Below are 25,786 nucleotides of genomic sequence, written 5' to 3'. Positions count from 1 at the left end.
CTGCCACCCCCCTGCTTGTGCTCGCTCGCTCACTCTCTCTAATAAATAGATAAATCTTAAAAAAAAAAAAAAAAAAAGAATTGTTTGGCTATTAGGGATCATTTGTGGTTCCATACAAATTTTAGGATTATTTGTTCAATTCGTGAAAAACCCCATTAGAATTTTGATAGAGTTGCATTGAATCGGTACGTTGCTTTGGGTAATATGGACATTTTAACAATATAAATTCTTCCAATCCATGACCATGGAGTATCTTCCAATTTTTTGTGTTCTCTTATGATTTTTTTCACCAATGTCTTAATTTCCAGTATACAGGTCTTTCACTTCATTGTTTAAATTTATCTCTAGGTATTTAATTGTTTTTGAAACAATTGTAAGTGGGACTGTCCTCTTACAATGGGATTGTCCTTCTACTTCTGTTTGTTAGTGTACAAAAGCACAACAGATTTTTTTATATTGATTTTGTATCCTGTAACTTCACTGAATTACTTTATTAGTTCTCACAGGCTTTTGGTGGAGTCTTTAGGGTTTTATATATAGAAAAATATTTTTTCGTATCATCTGCAAATGGTGACAGCTTTACTTATTCCTTTCCAATTTGGGTGCCTTTTATTTCTTTTTCTTGTCTAATTGCTCTGGCTAGGATTTGCAATACTGTATTGAATAAAAGTGGTAAGAGTGAGCATCTTTGTCTTGCTCATGACCATGAGGAAAAATGTTGGGCTTTCCATCACTGAGCATGATCTCAGCTGTGGTTATGTCATTTATGGCCTTTATTATGATGAGGGGCATTCCTCTCTACCTACTTTGTTGAGAGGTTTTTTTTTCATCATAAATGGATGTTGAATTGTGTCAAATGCTTTTTCTGCATCTATTGAGAGGTTCATGTAATTTTTATCCTCCATTTTGTTAATGTGCTATATCACGTTGATTGATTTGTGGATGTGGAACCACAAATCTTTTTAATGTATTATTGAATTTGGCTTCCTAATATTTTGTTCAGGATTTTTACATCTATGTTCCTCAGGGACACTGACTTGTAATTTTCATTTTTATGGTGTCCTTGTCTGCTTTTGGTATCAGAGTAATGCTGGCCTTGTAAAATGAGATTGGAAGTGTTCCCTCCTCTTCAAATTTTTGGGAGAGTTTGAGAATAGGAATTAAATCTTCTTTGAATGTTTGGTAGAATTCACCACTGAAGCTGTCTGCTCCTGGACTTTTGTTTGTTGGGAGTGTTTTGATTATTGATTCAATCTCCTTGTTAGTAATTGGTCTATTCAGACTATTTCTTCATGATTTAGTCTCGGAAAACTGTTTGTTTCTAGGAATTTATCCATTTCTTCTAAGTTGTCCAATTTGTTGGCATATAATTGTTCATCACAGCCTCTTATTAGCCTTTGTATTATTTTGGTATCAGTTATAATGTTCCCTCTTTCATTTCTGATTTCATTTATTTAAGCTCTCTTTCTTTCTTAGTAAATAGCTAAAGGTTTATCAATTGTTTACTTTTTCAAAGAACCAGCTTAGTTTCATTGATCTTTTCCTTTTTTATTTGAGAAAGAGAGAGCACAAGCAGGCCGGGTGGGGGGGAGCAGGGGGAGAGGGAGACTCCCCACTGAGCGGGGAGCCCAATGTGGGGCTCTATCCCAGGACACCAAGATTATGACCTGAGCTAAAGGCAGATGTTTAACCACCTAAGCCACCCAGGTGCCCCTCATCAATCTTTTCTATTTTCTCTCTATTTTGTTTTATTTGAGAGAGAGCACACACAGGCACAAATGGGGGGAGGGGCAGAGAAGGAGGGAGAGGGAAAGAATCTCTCAAGCAGACTCCATGCTGAGAGCAGAGTCTGACTCGGGGCTCAATCTCACAACCCTGAGATCATGACCTGAGCTGAAACCAAGAGTCACTTAACTGACTGAGCCACCCAGGCACCCCTCTTTAGTCTCTATGTCATTTATTTCTTCTCTGACCTTTGTCATTTCCTTCCTTCTACTACCTTTGCACTTCATTTGCTCTGTTTTCTAGTTCCTTTAGGTATAAAGTTAGACTATTTCAGATTTTACTTGTTTCTTAAAGTGGTCTCTATCACTATGAACTTCCCTATTAGAATTGCTTTTGCTGGGGGCCTGGGTGGCTCAGTCATTAAGCGTCTGCCTTTGGCTCAGGTCATGATCCCAGGGTCCTGGGATCGAGCCCCGGATTGGGCCCCCTGCTCAGCGGGAAGTCTGCTTCTCCCTCCCCCACTTCCCCTGCTTGTGTTCCCTCTCTCGCTGTCTCTCTCTCTGTCAAATAAATAAATAAAATCTTTAAATAAAAAAAGAATTGCTTTTGCTGCAAATTTTGGAAAGCTATATTTTCATTTTCATTTATTTATTCATTTTTTTATTTCTCCTTCAATTTCTTAATTGATCCATTGGTTGTCTGGTGGCATGTTGTTAAATCTCCACATATTTATAATTTTTCCAGTTTTTTGTGATTGATTTCCACTGTCATATCATTGTGGTCTGAAAAGATGCTTGATAGGGTTTCAGTCTTCTAAAATTTCTTGAGATTTGTTTTATAGCCAAATATATTATCTATCCTAGAGAATATTCCACATGCACTTGAGAAGAATGTGTGTTCTGCTGCTTTTCGGTAGAATGTTCTGCATATATCTAAATCCATCTGGTCTGATGTATTTTAAGGCTGATGTTTCCTTATTATTTCTGTATGGATGATCTATTCATTGATGTAAGTGGGATATTAAAAGCCCTTATTAACACTGGATTGCTGTTAATTTCTCTCTTTAAGTCTGTTAATATTGCTTTATACTTTCAGGTGCTCCTATGTTGGGTGCACAAATATTTGCAAATGTATCTTCTTGCTAGATTGAGCCCTTTATCATCATGTGATGCCCATCTTTTCCTTTTATTACAGTCTAAGTCTATTTTGTCTGATATAAGTGTAGCTACCCCAGCTTACTTTTGGTTTCCATTTGCATGAAACAACGTTTTCCATCTCTTCACTTTTAACCTGTATGTGTCGCTACATCTGAGGGGAGCCTCTTATAGGCAGCATATAGATGGGTCTTGCTTTTTTTTATCCTTTCAGCCACTCTATATCTTTTGATTGAAGAATTTAGTCCATTTATGGGGGGAGGGGTTGCCCTTTTCATCAAAACATTTATTAAATGAATAACCACACTCAGCCTGAGCTGTGTATGGGCTATTAAAGGCTTAAATCCTTAGCTAAAACCAGGAAAACTGCTGCCCCTTCTTCACCTTCACAGAGCAGTTACTGTTCATAGTTGGGCCAGCCTTATGGCCTGCGAAAGGGGTAAGTATCCCAGAGCAAGATTCTGCTGAACTGGAATGGAGCCAGGGATGAGGGCACTGAGCCAACCCTTCTAAGCAGTGATCTTGTGCTCTGAAGACAGATGGGGAACATGAAGGCTCTTTTCTGGCTAGGATGAGGCATGTAGGTGATGGAAAAGAAAGCCAGAGAGAGGCTGGGGAAAGGAGACAGGAATTGCTTTTTATTGACTTGGTAGTGCGTTCTGAAGTAGAGCCCCTTCAGGTTTAAGGGCATTTTTTCTGCTTCCTTTCTCCTTTCTGCAACTTCTCCTGCTGCCTAGCTGCCATGCCTGTAATCTAGCATCCATTTCCTCTGACAGCAATATAACTCATCTTGCAAACTTCTCCCTTTGGGCTTTTCTTTGAAGCTAGCCTTTCACTGGAGTGCAGGGCAGCCATCTGTGTAAGACCAGTTTGGGAACTCTATAAGGGGCCCTTAGCCAGAGGGATTGGCAGCCAGGCCCTGTCTGGGTGGAGAAAAACAGTCCGGTGAGGATTCAGCCCAGCTTCTGGTCCCCCAGTTCTCCCCAGACTGGCACTCACTGGAATTGTCACTGGCTGCCCACCTGAGCCACCACACTACTGTGCAGCCTCGGGACACCTAAAGCAACCATGCTGAAGCCACAGAGCCAGAAGTGGGCATCAGTCCATTTATGTTTAAAATAATTATAGATGGGTATCTACTGTCATTTTGTTATGTTTCCTGGCTGTTTTGTAGTTCTTCTCTGCTCCTTTTAACTCTTGCTCTCTTCCTTTATGGCTTAATGTCTTTCTTTGGTGTTATGTTTCCATTCCATTTTCATGATCTTTTGTATATCTACCATACATGTTTGTTCTGTGGTTTCCATGGGGCTTACATATATTAGCCTATACATATACCAGTGTATTTTAAGTTGATAGCAAGTTAAGTCTGAATGTACTCTAAAACTCTACATTTTTACTTCCCTTCCCACATTTTATGTTTTGGATGTCACATTTTACATCTTTACATTTTGTATATCCCTTAACTAACTGTTGTAGTTATACTTATTTTTACTACTTTTATCTTCTAACCTTCGTGCTAACTTTATAAGTGATTAGTCCACTACCCTTAATATATATATTTACCTTTACCAGAGAGATATTTACTTTCATATATTCTCTTGCTACCAATTGGCCTTTCTTTTCAGCTTAAAGTACCTTTAACGTGTCTTATAAGTCTAGTTTAGTACTGGTGAACTTGTTCAGTTTTTGCTTGTCAGGAAAACTTTCTCTCCTTCAATTCTAAATGATAATCTTCTCAGGTAGAATATTCTCAGTTGGAAGTTTTTTTGCTTTCAGCACTTTAAATATATCATGTGACTCCCTTCTGGCCTGCAAAGTTTCTGCTGAAAAACCTGGTAAGAGTTTTGGCGGTTGGGGGGGGGGGGTCCTTTGTACATAACAATACATAAAAAGCTGTTTTTCTCTTGCTGCTATTAAGATTCTCTTTAACTTTTGATGTTTTAATTATAATGTGTCTTGGTGTGAATCTCTTTGGGTTCATCTTATTTGGAACTCTCTGGGATTCCTAGATCTAAACGTCTGTTTCCTTCCCCAGATTAGTGAAGTTTTCAGCTAATATTTCTTCAAATAAGCTTTCTATCCCTTTCTCTCTCTTCTCCTTCTGGGAGACCTATTATGAGAACATTATTCACTTGATGTTGTCCCATAGCCCCCATAAGGTAACTCCACTTTTTTTTTTCTTGCTGTTCTGTTTGAGTCCCCGGGTCCCAGTCACTAATCCTTTCTTCTGGTTCATCTAGTCTGCTGTTGAACTTCTGTAGTGTGTCTTTCAGTTTAGTTATTACATTCTTCAGTTCCATGACTTCTGTTTGTACTTTCTAATGTTTTCCATCTCTTTCTTTAAGTTTTGTGTTTATCCATTCTTCTCCTGAGATCAGTAAGCATCTTTATGACCATTATTTTGAACTCTTTATCAGGTAAGTTACTTATCTGTTTCATGAAGGTTTTTTTCAGGGGTTTTATCTTCTTCTTTCATTTAGAACATATTCCTTTGTTTTCTTTCTTCCTTGACTTTCAGTGTCTGTTCCTATGTATTAGGCAAAACATCTATCTCTTCGGTCTTGAAGGAGTGGTCACAGAAAGACTGGGATATTTCAGTCTGCTATCTGTGTAGTGCTTTGTGGGTATTAGCCTGCCAAAAAGTCTGACTGGTTCAGTCCCATGGGTCCCAGAAACACAAGCCTCCCTGGACACCAGAGGCAGGTGTTCAAAGGGCATTCCTTCTATGGACTGCCATACTTGCCAGCTTTGGCAGGGCCAAGGAGGAGCACCAGGCCAAGGCAAAGCTGCCTACCAGCCTTCGCAGTGTGGGGCTGCAAGGGGCACTGGGCCAGGGGAAGCTGGCCCAACAGGTTTGGTGGGGCAGAGCCACGGAGGAGCACAAAGGCAGGGCAAACAACTTTTACAAGGTAGAGAGAGTGCAAAAATGGCACCTGCCAGTGCTGGTGCTAGCAAGGTGGAATAGTGCAGAAATAGTGCCCACCAGTGCCTCTAGCCACAGAGAGGGTTCCAACAGACACCTGTCCCTCTGACAGGCACTTTAAGCTTACCCAGTGAATCCCTCACATATGGCCTAGGCACCTCCAAACTGCTACTTTCGTGCTGGGTCCCAGGACAAGTAAGTCTGTGTGTGAATCCTTTAAGAGCAGAGTCCCAGTTTCCTACAACCCTTGGGTTTCCTTGATGTAAGCCCCATTGGTTTTCAAAGCCAATTTTGAGAGCTCATCTCTCTGGTACAGGTCCCAAGAGTTGGGGTTCCTGATGTGGGGCTCAAACTCCTCACTCCTCAGGGATCCACTCCATATTTGTTAGATCCCTCCCTCTTGTGAGTCACTGAGTCGGGAGTGGGGTTCTTGGTAAGACCATGACTCTGCCTCTCCCACCTATCTCGAGGTGGCCTTGGATCATCTGTTTTGGAGGAGTTGTTCAGCTAGTCCTCAGGTCTTTTTCAGAGACAGTTGTTCCATAGGTATCTGTAGATTTGGTGTGTCCTTGGTAGAGTGAGTAGGGTCTTCCTGTGCCACCATCTTGAACCACCTCTCTGTTCTTTTTTAAATCCTCCTTTCTCTTTCCCACTTTGATTTTCCCTTTCTTCACTAACATTTGTTATACTCCACTAATAATGGATACAGGCTATGCTGAATCCCTATGTTAAAAAGTTCAAAATTTTCAGAAACAGCTAAACATTTTCCAAAATAAGGTCTGTTATTATCTCCCTTTTTTTTATAAATGGAGTTTCTCACATAGACTTCTCTAGGGGCACCTGGGTGGCTCAGTCGGTTGAGGGTCTGCTCATGATCCCAGCGTCCTGGGATCAAGCCCCACATCAGGCTCTGTGCTCAGCGGGAAGCCTGCTTCTCCCTCTCCCTCTGCCTGCCTATGTGACTACTTGTGATCTCTCTCTCTCTCTCAAATAAATAAATAAAATCTCTTAAAAAAAAAAAAAAAATAGACTTCTCTATGCTCATAAGAACACCCTGAACAAATTTTACATTTTTCTAGGTGATTAATGATTATGGCAACATGCTACAAATATAGCTATGTACAGGAAAGAGATCTGATCGTATTCACAGCAGTAGACTTGAAAACTTCTAAGTCACCTATGAGTTATGTTCATTGCCTCTCCATAAAGAAGAAGTGATGAATAAGTACCTACAAATGCTGCTAAACAATGTTAAGTAGTTTCCCTTTCTAGTAAACTGGTGTCTTCTTTTCTCAACTATCACTCAGAGAATCTTTTCTTTTTTTTTTTTTTAAGTTTTTTAAGTGAACTCTACCCCCAATATAGGCTCGAACTCACAATGCCAAGATCAAGAATCTCATGTTCTACCAATTAAGTCAGCCAAGCACCTTGAATCTTTTCTTTCTGAAGTAGAATCTTTCAGAAAAGAAGATCCAAAAAGCCAAATAGCTGTTACTGCATCTTACTTATATTTTGATTAATTATATATGTGCAAAAGCACACTGTTCCCACTCTTAAAGAGAAAATATTCGAGTTTTCTTTCTCTCTTAAGAAAAATACACATTCCTTATTATTTTCCTTTACACAATCAAAAAATCCTCAACCTAAATGAGTTCACATTTTTTTTTTCAGTGAAGCTTGATAGGTAGGCAGCAGCTCCCCATTCTTTCTCTACAAGATTTTACTGAGCTAACCTTCAATAGGGTAACTGTGATCTAAGATGATGAAACCAGAGTACTTGCCTTTCCAGTCTTCTCCATGCTTCTGTAACTAGCGCTGCAACCAGGTCATGGGCCTCAGTGGCACACCTCAATAAAATCAAGAGAAAATCATTTTCCATACATAAACACTTTTAAATTATTAAAAACAATTATGCAAGTAAGAATTATAATGCAAAAGTGAACTTCAAGTTATCGTACTCTTACACAGTCCTTATTTCTGGTCCATTCCCTTTTCAGTATTCTGTTTCCTTGATACAATATAATAAACATCTACATTTTATCCCATGCCTCTCTCATTCTTTTATCTGTTCAATGCCTTCCACTGAACAATGAAAATGTTTAATGATACATATTATAAGTACACATAATATATATTAATTTGCTCTGATTACAAAAATATTTTTATAGGAGAGAGTTTGTAAAATAAAGAAAAACTTGAACAGGGTACTAAAAATCATTTATAGGTATCTGTACTAATAAATAACCACCATCATTAGTTTGGAACATTTCATTCCAGTTATCTTTTCTACACACATATGAAATACACATATTTCTTTTACACTTTTATATTCTGCCTTTTTCAATAAGTTAACATTATATTATGGACATTTGCCCAAGACATATTGTTCACAACAATTTTTAAACATTGTACACTATTCCCTTACGTGAATATAATATCATTTAAACACACAACTACTTTTAGAATTTTAGTTTTTCAATATTATAAAAATTGTTGAGATGAATATCAACATACAATAACCTTTATATGTATCGCCGATTACTTTCTTAGGATAAATCCTAGAAGCAAAATTATTGGATCCAGGGTATTTTTATAGTTTTTGATATATATTGTACCACCAGAGCACATAAGAGTCCCTCTTCCAGTATATCTTCATTAACAATGAATACTTTCTATATAACTAAAACACATACACTGTATTTTGTATGTATAAAAATCTCTTTTTAACCAATTTCAACATCTTTATATTGTTAAGGCTATATTAGTTTGTCTCCTAAAAATCAAAGACTTTCAGGTTGAGCCATGAAGCAAAATTGAACTACACGTTGTTTTTAAAACATGAAAACAAAATTATATTTTATTCTTGAAATCTTTCCATTATTAAAATATGACTTAGAAGGGAAACATAGAAATATAGTTTTTAGACAAATCATCACCAAGCAGCATTTCTCCATCTGCCTAACAGAAATGAGTCTGATGAGGTATTTAACACAATGTTTTGGTAAGCTGGAACCTGACCTTGCATAGATATTTATAATATATATTAACATATTAAAGGCTCTGAAGAGTCCTGCAAAAAAGACTTGTTTAATTTTGTCTTATTCATCATTTTCCAAGTTAACACGACCACTGAGAAAGCAAATGTATACTGATATACAGGCTGGATAATCATGTGAGAAAACTGCTGTTTTTCCATCAATGAGACGAAGAAACAGACGTATTGCAACTTTTGTGTGTTATTTTTCTCTTATATATCTGCTAGATACTTTATTCAGAAAATCCAGTTCTTCTGCAGGCTGGATTCCCTTGCAAACAACGTAAAATTTCTTTTTTTTTTTTTAATGTTTTCCCAGCTTTACTAAATTATGATTAACAAATAAAAATTGTATATATTTAGGTTGCACAACAGGATATTTGATATACATATACAATGAATATCTTCTAAACATCTTAAAAATATTAGATGATCAGGAAAACTATTTACAGAAAAAAACCGCAGTTTTTCATTTCAAAGAGATTTTTAGAAAATTAAGATATAAAAATAAACTACAATCATTTCTATAAAATCTAAAAGTACGTTACTTACTGTTGTGTGATGTACAAGACATTCACCAGGGTATCATCATTCATGAATTCCATTTGACTTGTAGCTAAATTATGAAGAGTAAGAAATTGGGGATGCTCTCTGATACATTCAACATTTTTTAAAAAGCTGGTCTTCTGCTTTTGAAACTGCCAAAGTATATTAAATGCACATTCCACTTGCTTTTCTGAAAGTATGGCTTTGTTTTTTTCAATAAGATCAAATACTTGCTCTTCATCTGTACACGTAATCATCTGGCTAATTAGTGGTTTACAGCTGCAGGTTCGAAACTGAAACACTCTCCAGGAGAATGGACAAATAGCTCTTAGGCGAAGCATATTTACAAACAATGAGTCTAAAAGAAAGGTAATTTTTCATTTACATCACAAATTTTCTTAGGTAATGAAAACCATTTGCAACTAGTAGTCAGGTGCAATATGCTGATAAAAAGGTAACTATTTTTCCTTCACGTATTTTGCTTCCATTTTAACTCCAAATCCCATTCATTCCAACATGCAGCTTCTGTAAAAGGATTGGTTTAACATGGTTATGCTAATATTATTAATAACAAATGAGTTCCAAAATTCAAATTAAAGTAACAAGCTTTTTCTGCATTAACTAGAGACTTTGTTCTTTTTTTTTTTAAGATTTCATTTATTTCAGAGAGAGTACACAAGCAGAGGTGGGTGGGGGGTAGACAAGCCGAGGAAGAGGGAGAAGCAGACTCCCCACTGAGCAGGGAGCCTGATGTGGGGCTCGATCTCAGGACCCTGAGATCATGACCCGAGCCAAAGGCAGATGCTCAACCAACTGAGCCACCCAGGCGCCCCACTAGAGACTTTGTTCTTAGTCTGAAGCAAACAGCAGGATTTGGTCCGAAACTAAGTATCCAGGAAAAGGGACTTCTTTCTGCACTCCATTTAAAAAATGTTTGTTGGGCGCCTGGGTGGCTCAGTTGGTTAAGCGACTGCCTTCGGCTCAGGTCATGATCCCAGGGTCCTGGGATCGAGTCCCACATCAGGCTCCCTGCTCCGCGGGGAGCCTGCTTCTCCCTCTCCCACTCCCCTGCTTGTGTTCCCTCTCTCGCTGTGTCTCTCTCTGTCAAATAAATAAATAAAATCTTTAAAAAAAATAAAAAAATAAAAAATGTTTGTTAAATCTGACATATATGTAGCTTTCAAATTTGATCACAAAAGCAGAAGGGAAAAAAATCTTAAACTCAGAACCATCTTTTTAAACAAATGAGTCAAACTATTTGCAATAAATAAATATATCACCTTTAACACTTTTACAAGGAACAGCCATTAATTCAGAGCCATACATTTTTTTTTTAAGGTTTTATTTATTTATTTGACAGAGAGAGACACAGCAAGCGAGGGAACACAGCAGGGGGAGTGGGAGAGGGAGAAGCAGGCTCTCTGCGGAGCAGGGAGCCTGATGCGGGGCTCGATCCCAGGACCCTGGGATCATGACCTGAGCTGAAGGCAGACGCTTAACGACTGAGCCACCCAGGCACCCCAAGAGCCATACATTTTTTTAAAAACGTTTTTTCAGGTGGTTCAGTCAGTTAAACATCTGCCTTCGACTTGGGTCATGATCCCAGAGTCCTGGGATGAAGCCCATGTCTGGCTCCCTGCTCAGTGGAGAGCTTGCTTCTCCCTCTCCCTCTGCCCCCCCACCCAACTCATGCTCTCTCTTGTTCTATGTCAAATAAATAAATAAAATCTTTTATAAAATAAGTTAACAAATAATTTTTTTCAGGGGCACCTGGGTGACTCAGTTGGTTAAGCGACCGACTCTCGGTTTCTGTTCAGGTCATGATCTCAGGGTGGTAGGATCCAGCCCAGGACCAGGCTCTGCCCTTAGCACCCAGTCAGCCTGAGATTCTTTCCCTCTCCCTGCCCCTCTGCTTCCCCCTCCGCTTGCACGTGTGCACTCTCCCTCTCTCTCTAAAATAAATAAGTAAAATGTTTTTTTAAAAATTTTTTCAGAAGAATAGTTTCTGGTATATTTACTTTCAGGATAATTTCTTGCCCCTTTCTTCTGGTACTCTAAAAGAACTCAAATGGTTTGGTCACTATTGACCTTAGATCAGTTTAAACCAATAAGCAAGATGATTAAAGCTCCAATCAGGACATATAAAGAAATCAAGAAATGTATCAAGACATGATGAAGCAATTTAAGAACCGAAGATAATTATGAAAAAGGATAATTTGTTTTAAAAATATATTATAAATGTTTATATTTCTAATTCAGAAACAACAGAAAAGCTGGGACTAAAATCATAGCATCTAACACTTCTGAAACATTTCACAAAGGACTTCTAAAATATATTATTCCATTAAATTCTCTCAACTAACCTATCAGGTAGATATTATCATTTGCATTTTACAGATAAGAAAAGCTATTTTCAAAAAGGTTAAAAAACTATTCTAGTACTTGTGAAGCTGAGACAATCACCCAGTTACTTCAATTCTTTCAACTTGTAACACCTTACATCAACAAAACCAACACTAAAAGATTGCCTCAGACTCCTCTCTACAGCTATGCTAAGCTGTCTGTTCACAAGAAAGAAAAAAAACAGTATTGGTACTTTGTGGCTATCAGTACAGCATGCTGACCAAAGCCAACCTGGGTCACACACATATACAAAAACCCTGTACACAGCAAGGATATCTTCAAGATTCTCCTATCTACCCACAATAGAAAATGGACGCAGGGGCGCCTGGGTGGCTCAGTCGTTAGGCGTCTGCCTTCGGCTCGGGTCATGATTCTGGGGTCCTGGGATCCAGCCCCGCATCGGGCTCCCTGCTCGGCGGGAAGCCTGCTTCTCCCTCTCCCACTCCCCTTGCTTGTGTTCCCTCTCTGGCTGTCTTTCTCTCTGTCAAATAAATAAAACTTAAAAAAAAAAAAAAAAAAAAGAAAAGAAAATGGAAGCAGCTCAATGGCTAGAATACCAACACGTCAAGTCCCCAGTTCTGCCCCCAGATAAATGACCTTGGGGAAGGCATTTAACCAAAGGAGGGGCCTTGGGACTATGAGTGCAGGGTAAACAGTGAAAGCCTGTATAAATGACAAGCATTCTCCACGCTGGGCGCACAGTAAGCCCTGAACCAATGAAAGTGATCTCCCGCGTCCCCTCTAGCAGTGGGCTCAGCCCTGCCCTCCTCCAAGCACTGGAAAAATCCAATACCCGGAAGGAGGTTCTCAGCTAAACCCTGCATCTCGGGACCGAAAACACGCTGGGTGATAGAAAACCTGCCGCCGCTGCCCGGCCCTGACTTGCAGGTTAAGCTCTTCCCTCAACAAGCTCCAACTTTTCTGGAGGATTCCAGGTAACGCTCGTCACGATAGCTCATAAGTCAGGGCTATTTCTGGTCCCCAACAAGTGACGTAACAGGCTCGGTTGTGGCGTTCCCTCCCGTCCACCCACATCACATAGTTTGCAGCCTTTCCTCGAGAGACATCACCTATCTTCTGACGATCCAGTCCCCAAACCGGGAAAAAGTGCCGGGACAGCAGAGCGTGCTCAGCGGAAGGCACGTACTACATGCCCCAGAGGACGCAGCGGCGAGGCCAACGGAATGGGCGTCGCTTACGCATTCGCGGGGAATTCTGGGCATTGTAGTTCCACGTTGAGAGACTCTGGGACAACACGTTTTAAACTGTTGAAGTTACAGGTGCTTTAGGTCATTGTTTCCCAATCATCTGAGGTTTTCTCCCAGTCCATGGAAGACTGATTATTTTAATAATATATAATAAAAAATGGGACGCCTGGGTGGCTCAGTTAGTTAAGCGTCTGCCTTTGGCTCAGTTCATAATCCCAGGGTCCTGGGATCAAGTCCCACTTCAGGCTCCTTGCTCAGCAGGGAGCTTGCTTCTCCCTCTGCCTGCTGTTCTCCCTGCTTGTGCTCTCTCTCTCTTTCTCTCTCTCTCTCTCTCTGACAAATAAATAAATAAAATCTTTAAAATATATGTATAATAAAAAATGAATATTTAGAAAATAGAGATTTGAAAAGGTAAACAGGGAAAACACACAGGTGGATTTTTGTTTCTTACAATATTCAACATATATGAAATAACTGTCAAATGGCTATAAGAGTAAACTCTTACTCTCAGTATCAGCCCTTGTGTCACAGTGAGGCCAGTCTTTGGAACCGTACTTTTTTTTTAACAGCTTTATTGAAAAATAATTTACACACCAAGCAATTTACCCATTTACAGTGTACAATTTAATGTTTTTCCTAATTTAGCGCTGTGGAGCATTACCACAATTCATTTTAAAATATTTTCATTAAGTCCAAAAAGAAACCAGCTAACCAATAGCAGTCACTTCCCATCCCCCACCTCCAACACCATAGACAACCACTAATGGCAGAGCACATTTTGAGTTGCACTGATTTAGATTGTTTGGAAACAGATCAACTGATAACAGATTTGAAGATTGAGGTTGACCTTAATGCACAGAATAGATAGAGTTTCAGAACAAACATCAGAAAAAGCATAGGGATGAAACTGGGCATAACCTGTGTCAATACCCTTCAGTCAAAGACCTGTAGTTAAAGTTGGGATTACTGACCAGTTGCAATGAAGCAGAACACACCCCAAGGAGTGTCAAATTAAGAAGGTGTTAGAAAGAACTTATTATGGTATTCAGCCTTGTGTTAAGTGATTTGGGGGAGGCTAAGGGAGCTTTTCTCTGGACTGGATGCTGTGAGGAAGCAGGGATAATTCCATTATTGGGTAACTTAATAAACTTTGTCTATAGGGCAGGAGGAATGAAGTGAGGTTACAGCTGTATTTGATAAAGAGGGAGCAGTCACTCATAAAAGCCAGGACAGGTAGATGTTTGGTCATTTTTTGTGATTTGGACAATGTTCTTGTTTTGGTCTCAGTTCTGTATGATTATGGAATGGTCTTGTCTGTGTCTTGTTCCATCATAGTCAGATAGTGGCCTTGTCTCATGTTGGTGTTCTGCAATTGTTCAACAGAATACCAACGCTGAGCTATGAGTGCCAGACCAGCTCCTGGCAACAATAAGGCCTAAATGATAGTGTCAGGACTATCTAGAAGAGACTAACTATAGTTTCTTCACTGTTGGGACCTGTTCATATCCTTCTCACCAGTTTGCAAAATTGTAAGGAGACTGGCCTAAGAAACGAATACCAGAAGCTTGCCTTCCTTTGGAATCTTGTTTATGTACGGAAAGGAAACCCTTTTGTTTAGTCACTGTTAGCAACTTTTTTCTTTACTTGCAGTCTAGGGCATTCATAAGATATATATTTATGTATAAATCACACCTGAGAACAAAATTAAGGTAATAATTTAAGTCCATAGCTATAAAATTGTATTCTAGCTGAAGCATCTTTTACAAGAGCTAACAAGTGGGTAACAAAGTATGGCTCTTAATTTCCTCCTAGCAAATGTCAATGCCCTTCAGCCAAAAATCACAAGAAGCCTGCAGTTGAGGTTTATTACTTGTTGCAGCTAAGGAAAATGCACACTGCAGGGAATCATTTAGCTGCTCAGTAAAAGAGTACTAGAAAGAAACTATTATAGGATTTGGGCTTTGACTGGGTAATTTTGGGGAAGGTCTAAGGAAGAAAATGTTTGCTCTATCTTGGGTGCTCTAAGGAAGCAGGGCAATTCTATGATTGGGCATCTAATACATCTAAGTATAAGAAAAGCAGACTAACGGGGGAATAAAGCTGAAATTGGTAAAGAAGTAGCATTCACTCATTTAATGAGAGGTGTATCTTTGGTATTTTGTGTGGCACAGTGACCTTGTCTGATGTCAATGTTCTGTGAGATTGTTTATGTCCAACAGGAGGACAATATGCTTTAAGCCCTGCCAGAATAGTTTGAAATAACATTGAGTCTTTTTTTTTTTTTAAGATTTTATTTATTTATTTGACAGAGAGATAGAGAGAGAACAAGTAGGCAGAGAGGCAGGCAGAGGGAGAGGGAGAAGCAGGCTCCCCGCCGAGCAGGGAGCCCGACACGGGGCTCGATCCCAGGACCCCGGGATCATGACCTGAGCCGAAGGCAGCCACTTAACCAACTGAGCCACCCAGGCACCCCGAAATAACATTGAGTCTTAACAATGAGCATTAGGCCAGTTTCTCCAACATCAGAGACTGTTTTCTTCCCCCTCACAAATTAATTTGAATGTTTTTCTCCTGGAGTAATTCTGCCAGTAAAAATGTGTTTGTTGTATATAACACCAACAGCACAGGCAAGAAGAGAAAAAACTAAGTAAATTGGACTTCATCAAAATTTATTTTTTTTAAAGATTTTATTTATTTATTTGTCAGAGAGAGAGAGAGCACAAGCAAGGGGGAGTGGGAGAGGGAGAAGCAGGCTCCCCGCTGAGCAAGGAGCCTGATGCGGGACTCCATCCCAGGTCCCTGGGATCATGACCTGAGCCAAAGGCAGACACTTAACTGAATGAGCCACCCAGGCATCCTTGACTTCATCAAAATTTAAAACTTTCATTCATCAAAGAACACTGTTAATAGAGTGAAAAGGCAACCCACAGAATGGGAGAAAATATTTGCAAATGATATATCTGATAGATTAATATCCAGAAAATATGAAGAACTCATACAAATCAGTGACAAAAATTTTTTTCAATGGGCAAAGGACTTGAACAGACATTTCTCCATGGTCACAGGCACATGAAAAAATGTTCAACATCACTTATCATTAGGGAAATGCAAATCAAAGTACAATGAGAGACCACTTCACACCCAATAGGATGGCTATTACTAAAAAAATCAGAAAACAACAAGTGTTGGGAAGGATGTGGAGAAACTGGAACCCTTGTGTATTACTGGTGGGAATGTAAAAAGGTGCAGCTGCTGTGGGGAAAACAGTATGGTGGTTCCTCAAAAAATTAAACAGAATTATCATGTAATCTAGTGATTTTATTTCTGAATACTCAAAAGAATTAAAAGCAGGAACTTGAGCAAATATTTAAACAGCAATGTTCGTAGCAGCATTATGTACAATAGCTAAAATGTAGAAGCAACCCAAGTGTCCATTGACAGATAAATGGTTAAAGAAAATGTCATATATACATATAGTGGGATTTTATTCAGCCTTAAAAAGAAAGGAAATTCTGACACATGCTACAACATGGATGAACCTTGAAGACACTTTGCTAAATGAAATAAGCCAGACACAGAAGAACAAATATTGTATGATTCCATTCATATGAGGTACCTAGAGTAGTCAAATCCATAGAAACAAAAAGTAGAATAGCAGTTAGTAGGAGATGTGGGGAAAAGGTAATGGAGAGTTGTTCAGTGGGTATAAAGCTACAGTTTTGCAAGACAAAAAGTTCTAAAGATTGATTTCACAAAGTGACTATACTTAATGCTACTGAACAATACACTTAAAAATGGCTAAGATTGGGGCACCTGGGTGGATCAGTCAGTTAAGCCTCTGGTCATGATCTCAGAGTCCAGGTCATGATCCTGGAGTCCAGGTCACCCGTCAGGCTCCCTGTTCGGTGGGGAGTCTGCTTCTCCCTCTGCTCTCCCCCCCCCCCCCGCACTGTGCTCACTCTCTCTCAAATAAATAAATAAAGTCTTTTTAAAAAATATTTTATTTATTTATTTGACAGAGAGAGAGAGCAAGAGAGGGGACACAAGCAGGGGGAGTGGGAGAGGGAGAAGCAGGCTTCCCGCTGAGCAGAGAGCCCGATGCGGGGCTCGTTCCAAGGACCCTGGGATCATGACCTGAGCCGAAGACAGACGCTTAATGACTGAGCCACCCAGGCGCCCCTAAGTAAAATCTTTTTAAAAAACAGCTAAGATTGTGTATTTTACTACAATTAAAAAAAAAAGGTATTCAATTAAAAAGAAAAGGGCAACCTCACTGGCAATAAGGAAATTACAAAATAAGATGATAAGATTCCTTCATCCATTAAATTGGCAAAAACTAAAAAAAATTGGAAACCTTCATGAAGGAAAAGAGCCATTTTTATACAATCTTAAAGTGCCTCAACCTTTCAGGATACTAATCGGGTACTATATGTCACATTGAAAAGTGTACATATTCTGAGATGCATTAATCTCACTTCTGGCTATCTTTCCTGCAGATTTATAAGCATCAATACATAAGGATATATGTAAAAGATGTTTATTACAGTAATTTTTGTATTAACCAAAACTTGAAACAACTGAAATGTCCAAGAGAAGAATGGCTGGATAGGGGTGCCTGGATGGCTCAGTTGGTTAAGCAGCTGCCTTCGGCTCAGGTCATGATCCCAGGGTCCTGGGATCAAACCCCGCATCGGGCTCCCTGCTCATCGGAGAGCCTGCTTCTCCCTCTCCCTCTGCCTGCCACTCTGCCCACTTGTGCTCTCTATCTCTCTGTCAAATAAATAAATAAAATCTTTAAAAAAAAAAAAAAAGAAGAATGGCTGGATATATTGTAGTATATCCATACTATGGAATGGTATATAGATATCAAAAAATGCTCATAATATATTTTTATGCAAACAAAAGCATTTTAAGAGTAATATGTGTGATGGGATCTCATTTTTGTTGAAGGAAGGGAAAGTTTTAAGTGTTAGTACAGGAATAGAAAAGAATATTATTGGGTATCTCAAGGGAAAGGAATTAGAAAAAGGGGCAATTATTTTTAAACCTCTATGGAATGTTCAGAATTTTACAATACCTTATATTATTGTAAAATATATGTGACAACAAGCATGTATTTTTGAAAAGTTTAACATTTTTGATGATATGATTGGTGATATAGAAGAAAATAAGAACAAACAATAATTTGTCATTTTCTGTGGGTAGAAACGAAATTTTTCATTCTTCTAAAAAAAGGTAAGTTGGAGTGGGCTCAGTCAGTGGAGACTGTGACTCTTTTTTTTTTTTTTTAAGATTTTATTTATTTATTTGAGAGAGAGTGAGAGACCACACAAGCAGGGGGAGAGGCAGAGGGAGAGGAAAAGGGAGAAGGAGGCTCCCCGCTGAGCAGGGAGACTGATGCAGGACTTGATCCAAGGACCCCAGGATCATGACCTGAGCCAAAGACAGATGCCCAACCCGACTGAGCCACCCAGGTACCCTGAGACTGTGACTCTTGATCTCAGGGTTCAAGCCCCATGTTGGGTATAGACATTACTTAAACATAAAATGTTTAAAAAAAATAAAAGGCAGACGCTTAACGACTGAGCCACTCAGGCGCCCCAGTAAAAATACTTTTTAAAAAAATCTCTAAAAATAATAAAATAATGGTAAGTTAATTGTAGTAGCCCAGCCCAGCAACTTCCCCTCTTTTGGTATCAGACTCCATTTTTCACACTACAAAGACTGAAATGACCTAGGCTAGGCCAAATCTAGTACTTCAGGCCCATAGCCTACTAGATGGGTAATGCTATCTGCTGTGATAAATAAAGCCAAACGTCAGTGGTTTACCTAACATAATTTGATTTTTTTTTTAATTCTATTAGCTAACATATAGTACATCATTAGTTTCAAATGTAGCATTCAATAACTCATCGTTGCATATAACACCCAGTGCTCATCAGGTTACATGCCCTCCTTAATGCCCATCACCCAATATCCCCATCCTCCCACCCACCTCCCCTCCAGCAACGCTCAGTTTGTTTCCTATAGTTAAGAGTCTCTCATGGTGGAGCACCTGGGTGGCTCAGTCGTTAAGTGTCTGCCTTCGGCTCAGGTCATGATCCCAGGGTCCTGGGATTGAGGCCCGCATCGGGCTCCCTGCTCAGCGGGAAGCCTGGTTCTCCCTCTCCTACTCCCCCTGCTTGTGTTCCCTCTCTCGCTGTGTCCCTCTCTGTCAAATAAATAAATAAAATCTTCAAAAAAAAAAAAAAGTCTCTCATGGTTTTTCTCCCTCTCTGATGACTTCCCATTCAGTTTTCCCTCCCTTTCCCTATGGTCCTCTGTGCTATTTCTTATATTCCACATGAGTGAAACCATATGATAACTGTCTTTCTCTGATTGACTTATTTAGCTCAGCATAATACCCTCCAGGTCCATCCATGTCGACATAAATGGTAAGTATTCATCCTTTCTGACTAATATCCCATGTATATATACCATATCTTCTTTATCCATTCATCTGTTGATGGACATCTTGCCTCTTTCCACAATTTGGCTATTGTGGACATTGCTGCTATAAACATTGTGGTGCAGGTACCCTTTAGGATCAACATAATTTGATTTCTTGATCATATCACATTCCAGTGTGGATATCCCTAGTCAGTGGAGGAATTTTCATTATATGGAGATTCAGGAAACTATACTTCTTTTATAATCTCCCAGGGCCTTAAAACTCTCTGGATCCAACTAACAAAAATAGGAAGAAAGGACAGAGAGAAGACATAGCACTTTGTAAACATCTTGGCCTGGATGTAATATACATAATTTTCACTTATTTTCCACTGATGAAAAGTATTCACCTATCCTCACTTAGATGCAAAGGGACAGCTAAAGAAAAAAAAAAATGTAGGCAGGTCAGACACTTCCCAGCAACACCCCTCACTATGTAAGTGGGAGTACAAATTTTGGGGCTGTCACTACAGTGCTACTCAAACACTTCTCTGGAGTTTTATAATTGGAGCTGGCAGCGACTTAGATTATTAAAATGTGAAGTAACCTCTTCAGTCTAGAGAATGTAGCCAAAAAACAGGCAAGCCAAGTTAGACAAGAGGCAAGTTCCCTGATATTCAATCTATTCTTTCTTCTCTGTATTAGTTATCCATTGCTATCGTAATAAATCTTCCCAAGACATAGTGACCTAAAACAACATTTATCATCCCACAATTTCTGTGGGTCAGAAGTTCAGAAGTAGTTTAGCTGAGCGGTTCTGGCTCACAGTTTCTTATGTGACTGAAGTCAGATATCAACAAGGACTATAGTCATCTGAAGCCTTAACGAGGTTGGAGGATTGCTTCCAAACGGCTCACTCACATGGCTTTTGACAGGAGGACTCAGTTCCTTTCTGACTTTTGCCAAAAAGCCTTTCTTGTCACATGGGCTTCTCCATAGTTTGCTTAAGCATCTTCTTGACATGGCAGTTGATTTTCCCTTGAATGAGTGATCCAAGAGATACAGCGAGGAGGAAATCAAAATGCCTATTATGACCTAGTCTCCAAAATCGCACTGTCACTCTGCCTTTTACTATTCATTAAAAGAAAGTCACATTAGAGAATTTATAGACATTTTAAAGTCACCACACTGTGCAACAGTTTTGTTTCATGAAGCAATACATTCCTAATTTTACCTAAACTAGCTCAAGCTGGGTTTATTTGCAAATGAGAGCTCTCACCAATACTGGAATCACAAGGTATATACAATAAGAATATTGTACAACCACTTCAGAAAATTCTTTGGATCTACCAAAACTGATCCTACCCATATCCTAAAATCTAGCAATTCCATTCCTAGGTATATCTCCAACATATAAGTGAAATATATGTTCTCTAATATACCCGATACAAGAATGTTCACAGAAGCTTTATTCAATAAGAGCTAAAACTCAAAAACAAATATCCATCTAAAGTAGAACAGATAAATAAATTGTGCAATACCCATTGTGATGGTTAATTTTGTGTCAACCTGACTGGGCCAAGGGCTACCTAGATTAAACATTTATTTATGGGTGTTTCTGTTAGGATGTTTCCGGGTGAGATTAGCATTTGAATTGGTGTGCCGCTGCTCTCGGGCAGTACAGGCAATGCCTTAAGGTGGGGTGGGGATATGGAGGGGGATTGTCCTTTCAGTTTTACTGCTATTAAAATTGGTCGAGACCCTTACATATATCACATGCCCAACTGTTGCTGATAATTTACCTACCCTAAATGAGTGAAAAATATTTCTATACAATAACAAAATCTAAGTTCCTTTAGCTAGTTCCTTTAAAACTCATTTACCCCACGTTCCGTGTCCCCACAAGGATTGTCGTCAGCCCGCCTCCTTCCAAATACAGAGGCATTTATTTTTTAACCCAATCTAGGGATGCTTGCCTCTTAAAATAATTAAAACACAATATATGTCCTATTTTCCCTAGAGAGCCCTGGATTTGGAGTCAAAGATTTGCTTTGGTATTTAGGAACAGTGTATTTAGCGGGGGGAGGAGGCACTTAACCTTCCTGAGCCTCGATTTCCTTATCTGTAAAACAAGCATCAATAACCTATATCATGGTGTTGCTGTGAGAATTTTAAAGGAGAGAGAGCCTCAACGCCTAATGTAATTTCCTCTTTCCCTCAACTAGCACTTTGTTCGTTTCTGTTTTTTAAAACTTGTGTCACAGCGTTAACTGGAAGCTTAACTGGAAGCTCCTTAAACGTAGGGCTTCCTTCCCAATACTCTGGCAGAGGATGAATACATGTTTACTGGATGAAGCACTTCATTTCACTAAGAATATGGCATTTTGACGGTTACAAACGTTCCCAATCAACTCACACCAGAAGCATTTACTACCTATGAACTAGGTATTTAACAGGTACCAATATCCTAGAACTCCAGGGAGGGCTTAGGTGACGCAAGCAAAAGCACACCACCAGGAGATGCGGTCAACCGGTGACGTACTTCCTGCGCGACGATTTCCCTCCACGCCGGGACTGGCTTGTGGGGGAGGGAGGCGGTTAGTGGGCTTTAGCGCCTTTTCTGGCGGCGGTAGATTTGAAGCGCTTTAAAGGACCGGACCCCGAGAAGTGAAGACTACAGGAGCAGGTAGGTGGCGCGAAGCCCGTGTTGTTTCGGTGGCGTCCTTTGCAGCAATCCGGGGGTACGAGAGCGGGAAGAGCCCGAGGAGAGGGGCGGAGTCGACGCGTTAGGCCCGGCGGAGCCAACCGTCTTCGCCTCGAGGTATCTGGGCTGCCTGGTCCCTGAACAAGCCCCTCAAGGACCTTGGCTCTGGCTTTGCAGCTGTTGCAGCTGGAGCGGGCCTCCAGCCGTGCCTCCCGGGCCTGGGAAATGGTCCTCCCCCTGCCAGCCCCCGCCCTCTCACTTGGGCGCACACCTCCCTCCCTGACGCATTTTGCCGCACAAGCTGTAATATGGCGGCAGCAGCGGCGGCCTGAACTCTAGGGAACGAGGGTGATTTTTGATGCTTCAAAATCGTAAGACTAATCGCTAATGCGGGGTAGGTGGGAGAATTGGTGGGGAAGGAGTAACCTGATGTCCTGTCAGGTTAGGGTTGGAGACTTGCGGGCGAGGAGCCTGGATCACAGGGGTTAAGATTAGACTGAAAACAGGCTTTCCTCCTACTCCGATCTTTTCCTCTCACAGACAGCGGCTATCGTACATAGTTAAGTGATACAGGCCTTTTGATTAAAACAAATCCAGGCTCTTCCCTTTACATCCCAGGGCTGTCTCGAAGTTCACCCACGTTTCCGAGGAGCTGTGAGCAGCGCAGGCCTTTTAGGAGAAGATAATTACTCTTCAGGAGGAAGGCGATGGCTTCAGAGCTCCATATGCCTTGGGGGAAGTGTGCGAATTTGGCTCATCTTTAGTCTTTTAAGGAGCTAAGTTGGGGTCTGCGGGATTGGAGAACTAGTCATTTTGGAAATGTTATAAAAGCACCATTTTGTCCGTTGATTTAATTTATTCCTACAGCAGTACTTTGTTCAGGACCAAGCTTTTGCAGTAGTGATGACAAATACGTCCAAGAAACAAATGTTCTGGACTTTTGGGAGTCCGTTAACTTTTAGTAGCTAAAACCAAATGGAGGGGAAAGCATGTGTGCGTGTGTCGGTATAAAAAAAAAAAAAAGCCAGTAATTTGCCGGTTCGTAAAAATGGGTGAGGAGGTGTATGAACATTTTCGCAATAGTGCCGTAAAATCCAGAAGAGGCACGGATATCTAGAATGGCTGCTTCTCATCATATTTTTTAAGTATCCGAAAATTTACCCGTTTTAGCATTTCCCCCTTTTTTTATTTTAACCGTTTTAGATAGGATTATTTCTATAATAAATCACTTCTCTCTTAATTAGAGTTCATTTTACGTCGTTTAAGGTTTATTATTCAGGATTATAGGTGCCCTGAAATCACAATGGGTCTTGTGGTAGGATTCTGTGCTTTTTTTTTTTTTTTTTTGAATTGTGTTTACTTTTAAGGTTTTTGTCTTTGCAGGCTGTTGTCAGGGTTGCCTTCCCCTGCTTTCAGCAGTGTACAAGTATGCAAACTTCCTAGTTTAGAAAATTTGGATTTGTTTCTGGCTCAACCATCTTTCTGAACCTCAGTTTCTTCATCTATAAAATATTTTGATTTCAGGCTATCATCAGCCCTGGGCTTCAGAAATAAATAATCAGGTTTGTTAAAAATTCTGTGTAAAATTGATTTTCAGTAAGAAGTCAGTGGTTCTCCTAAAGAACATACATTACATTTATTGTGACTTATTAAAGGCCTTTCATTTTTGGTTCTTATTATTGTGGCCTTGCAGTTATCAGTGGCCTCTGAGTAAAGTTTTTGTCCTTTAGATATTTTGCATATTTTAAATTAGGTTTTCTGTTAGGCAACATCCATTGTGCATGCAAAGGAAAATTGGTAGCCATTCATAATAGTATGAACTAGTCATCAATAGTATGAACCATTAGCAATTAATTCTTCCAGTGTTGCTCTTTTAAGAAACAGATGTTGATGTTTTCCCGTATTTTTTTTTTACTAATAGGGTATTTCAATAGAATTGTAATGTATTACTTAGTTTCAGTATTCTAATATACTAAGATGTCTAGCTTGTCACATTAGGAGTCCACAGATAATTCAAGTGATTTGAAGAGTTTGTTGCAGATTTTTGCTACATTGTGTTACTTCACTTTTTGGGGGCTTTAATATTAGCACCAAGCTTTAGTTTTTATTTAGTGTCAGTGGTTTTACCCTGGTTTAATGCATATACTGTCTCTATAAGAACTCTGTATTTTTATTTCTGTGGGCCAATCTTGCATCTTGAAATTTACTACAGGGAGTATTGTGTAAATACTCAGAGAAAACTTCCGTAACTGGGGACTTTGTACTTTCAGTACCAGACAGGAAATCTTTGGCACTTTTTTTTTTTTTTTTAAAGATTTTATTTACTTATTTGACAGAGAGAGAGCACAAGTAGGCAGAGGGAGAAGCAGACTCCCCACCGAGCAGGGAGCCCGATGTGGGGCTCAATTCCAGGACCCTGGGATCATGACCTGAGCCGAAGGCAGCCGCTTAACCAACTGAGCCACCCAGGCGCCCCCCCCTTTTTAAAAAATATTTTATTTATTTATCTGACAGAGACATAGTGAGAGAAGGAACACAGCAGGGGGAGTGGGAGAGGGAGAAGCAGGCTTCCCACCAAGCAGGGAGCCCGATGTGGGCCTTGATCCCAGGACCCTGGGATCATGACCTGAGCTGAAGGCAGACACTTAACGACTGAGCCACCTAGGAGCCCAGTCTTTTGCACTTTTAAGAGGTGTCTTAAAGCAATCACCAACCTCTTCTTGAAAGAGGTTGTACCAGAAATATAGGCATCAATTTTTTTAATATTAAAATGGTTGTTTTAAAACATGAATGATTCCTTAAGTCATTGATTTTTTAAAATGAATGAAGCCTCTTTATATATTAAGCTACTCTTAATTATGTATAAACTTTAGCTTAAGGTTTATTCATAATTATGTCATTGCATTATGGTCATAAGGTAGAAGGTAAAATTAAAAAGCCATTATCTGGAATATTTGTGAATAAGCTGTTTTCTATAGTGAAGCTGTTAAAGTAGTTAACCAGAAAACTCTTGCTTTTTTCAACTTATGACCTTGCTCCAGTCACTGCAATTCTTTAGTCCTCTTGTCAAATCTATAAAATCAGAAGATTGGACCAGATTAGGGTTCCTCCAAACTTTAAAAGTCTGTATAGGAATTACCTCATTGACTAACATGTAGCTATTGTATGGTGTAGGTGTATCTCTGGAGAGAGTGGTATACATTTATCATTGTAAAAACTTAAGTAATTGCAGGTACAATATTAAGAGTGTTTAGCAGGGCTTTCCCAGTTAGTATAGGCTTTTTTATTTCGGTACTAACAAAGCATAGTTTTATGCTCTCATATTGTATGTTTAGAAAGTATGTAATATCATTTTTAACACCGAACTTGGCAACATTACAGCTTTTCTCTTTATGTTTTCTAAAAGATTTAAGAATTTAGGAAGTGCCTATGCACTGTTGTTCATGTTTCTACCAGCACAGTGGTTTGTGACTATCAGAGACACTAAGCAAGGGGGCACCATATGGAAGAGTTGTCTTTTCTGATGCCTCAGAATGTTAACTTGTTTGTGCTTAATTAGCAATATGATATTCATAAATGCATTAAAATGTTTTTGAAACAGTATTTTCATTTCTCATTTGATCTCTGAACTGTATTGGGGGTAGGGTGAAGAGGCTGGTG

General features: G+C 39.6%; 2 protein-coding genes and 1 pseudogene across 5 annotated transcripts in view; 1 reads left to right on the top strand and 2 right to left on the bottom strand.

The window, feature by feature from the left end:
* Positions 1-13,008, bottom strand: part of FASTKD1 (FAST kinase domains 1) — a 45,908-nt gene extending 32,900 nt beyond the window's left edge. The window contains exons 1-4 of the mRNA XM_032401163.1: positions 12,985-13,008; positions 12,856-12,931; positions 9,389-9,740; positions 7,584-7,649 (exon numbers count right to left, since the gene is read on the bottom strand). Coding sequence (XP_032257054.1) covers positions 7,584-7,649; positions 9,389-9,740; positions 12,856-12,931; positions 12,985-13,008 — 518 coding nt within the window. The remainder of the gene's footprint in view (positions 1-7,583; positions 7,650-9,388; positions 9,741-12,855; positions 12,932-12,984) is intronic.
* LOC116637530 lies at positions 2,397-5,179 on the bottom strand (annotated as a pseudogene).
* Positions 13,009-21,972: 8,964 nt separating the features above from the next.
* Positions 21,973-25,786, top strand: part of PPIG (peptidylprolyl isomerase G) — a 46,505-nt gene continuing 42,691 nt past the window's right edge. Inside the window, exon 1 of one of the 4 annotated variants that reach the window (XM_032408527.1) lies at positions 21,973-22,108. The gene's annotated coding sequence lies outside the window, so the exon portion shown is untranslated. Of the gene's footprint in view, positions 22,109-22,155; positions 22,521-25,786 lie in introns of those variants that run through there. The other 3 variants (XM_032408564.1, XM_032408536.1, XM_032408544.1) reach the window with 3 other exon arrangements.

The sequence above is a fragment of the Phoca vitulina genome, unplaced genomic scaffold, assembly GCF_004348235.1.
Source record: "Phoca vitulina isolate PV1807 unplaced genomic scaffold, GSC_HSeal_1.0 scaffold1, whole genome shotgun sequence".
Taxonomy (NCBI): domain Eukaryota; kingdom Metazoa; phylum Chordata; class Mammalia; order Carnivora; family Phocidae; genus Phoca; species Phoca vitulina.
Note: the sequence above shows the minus strand (reverse complement) of the source record. Positions and strands in the feature narration are given on the sequence as shown.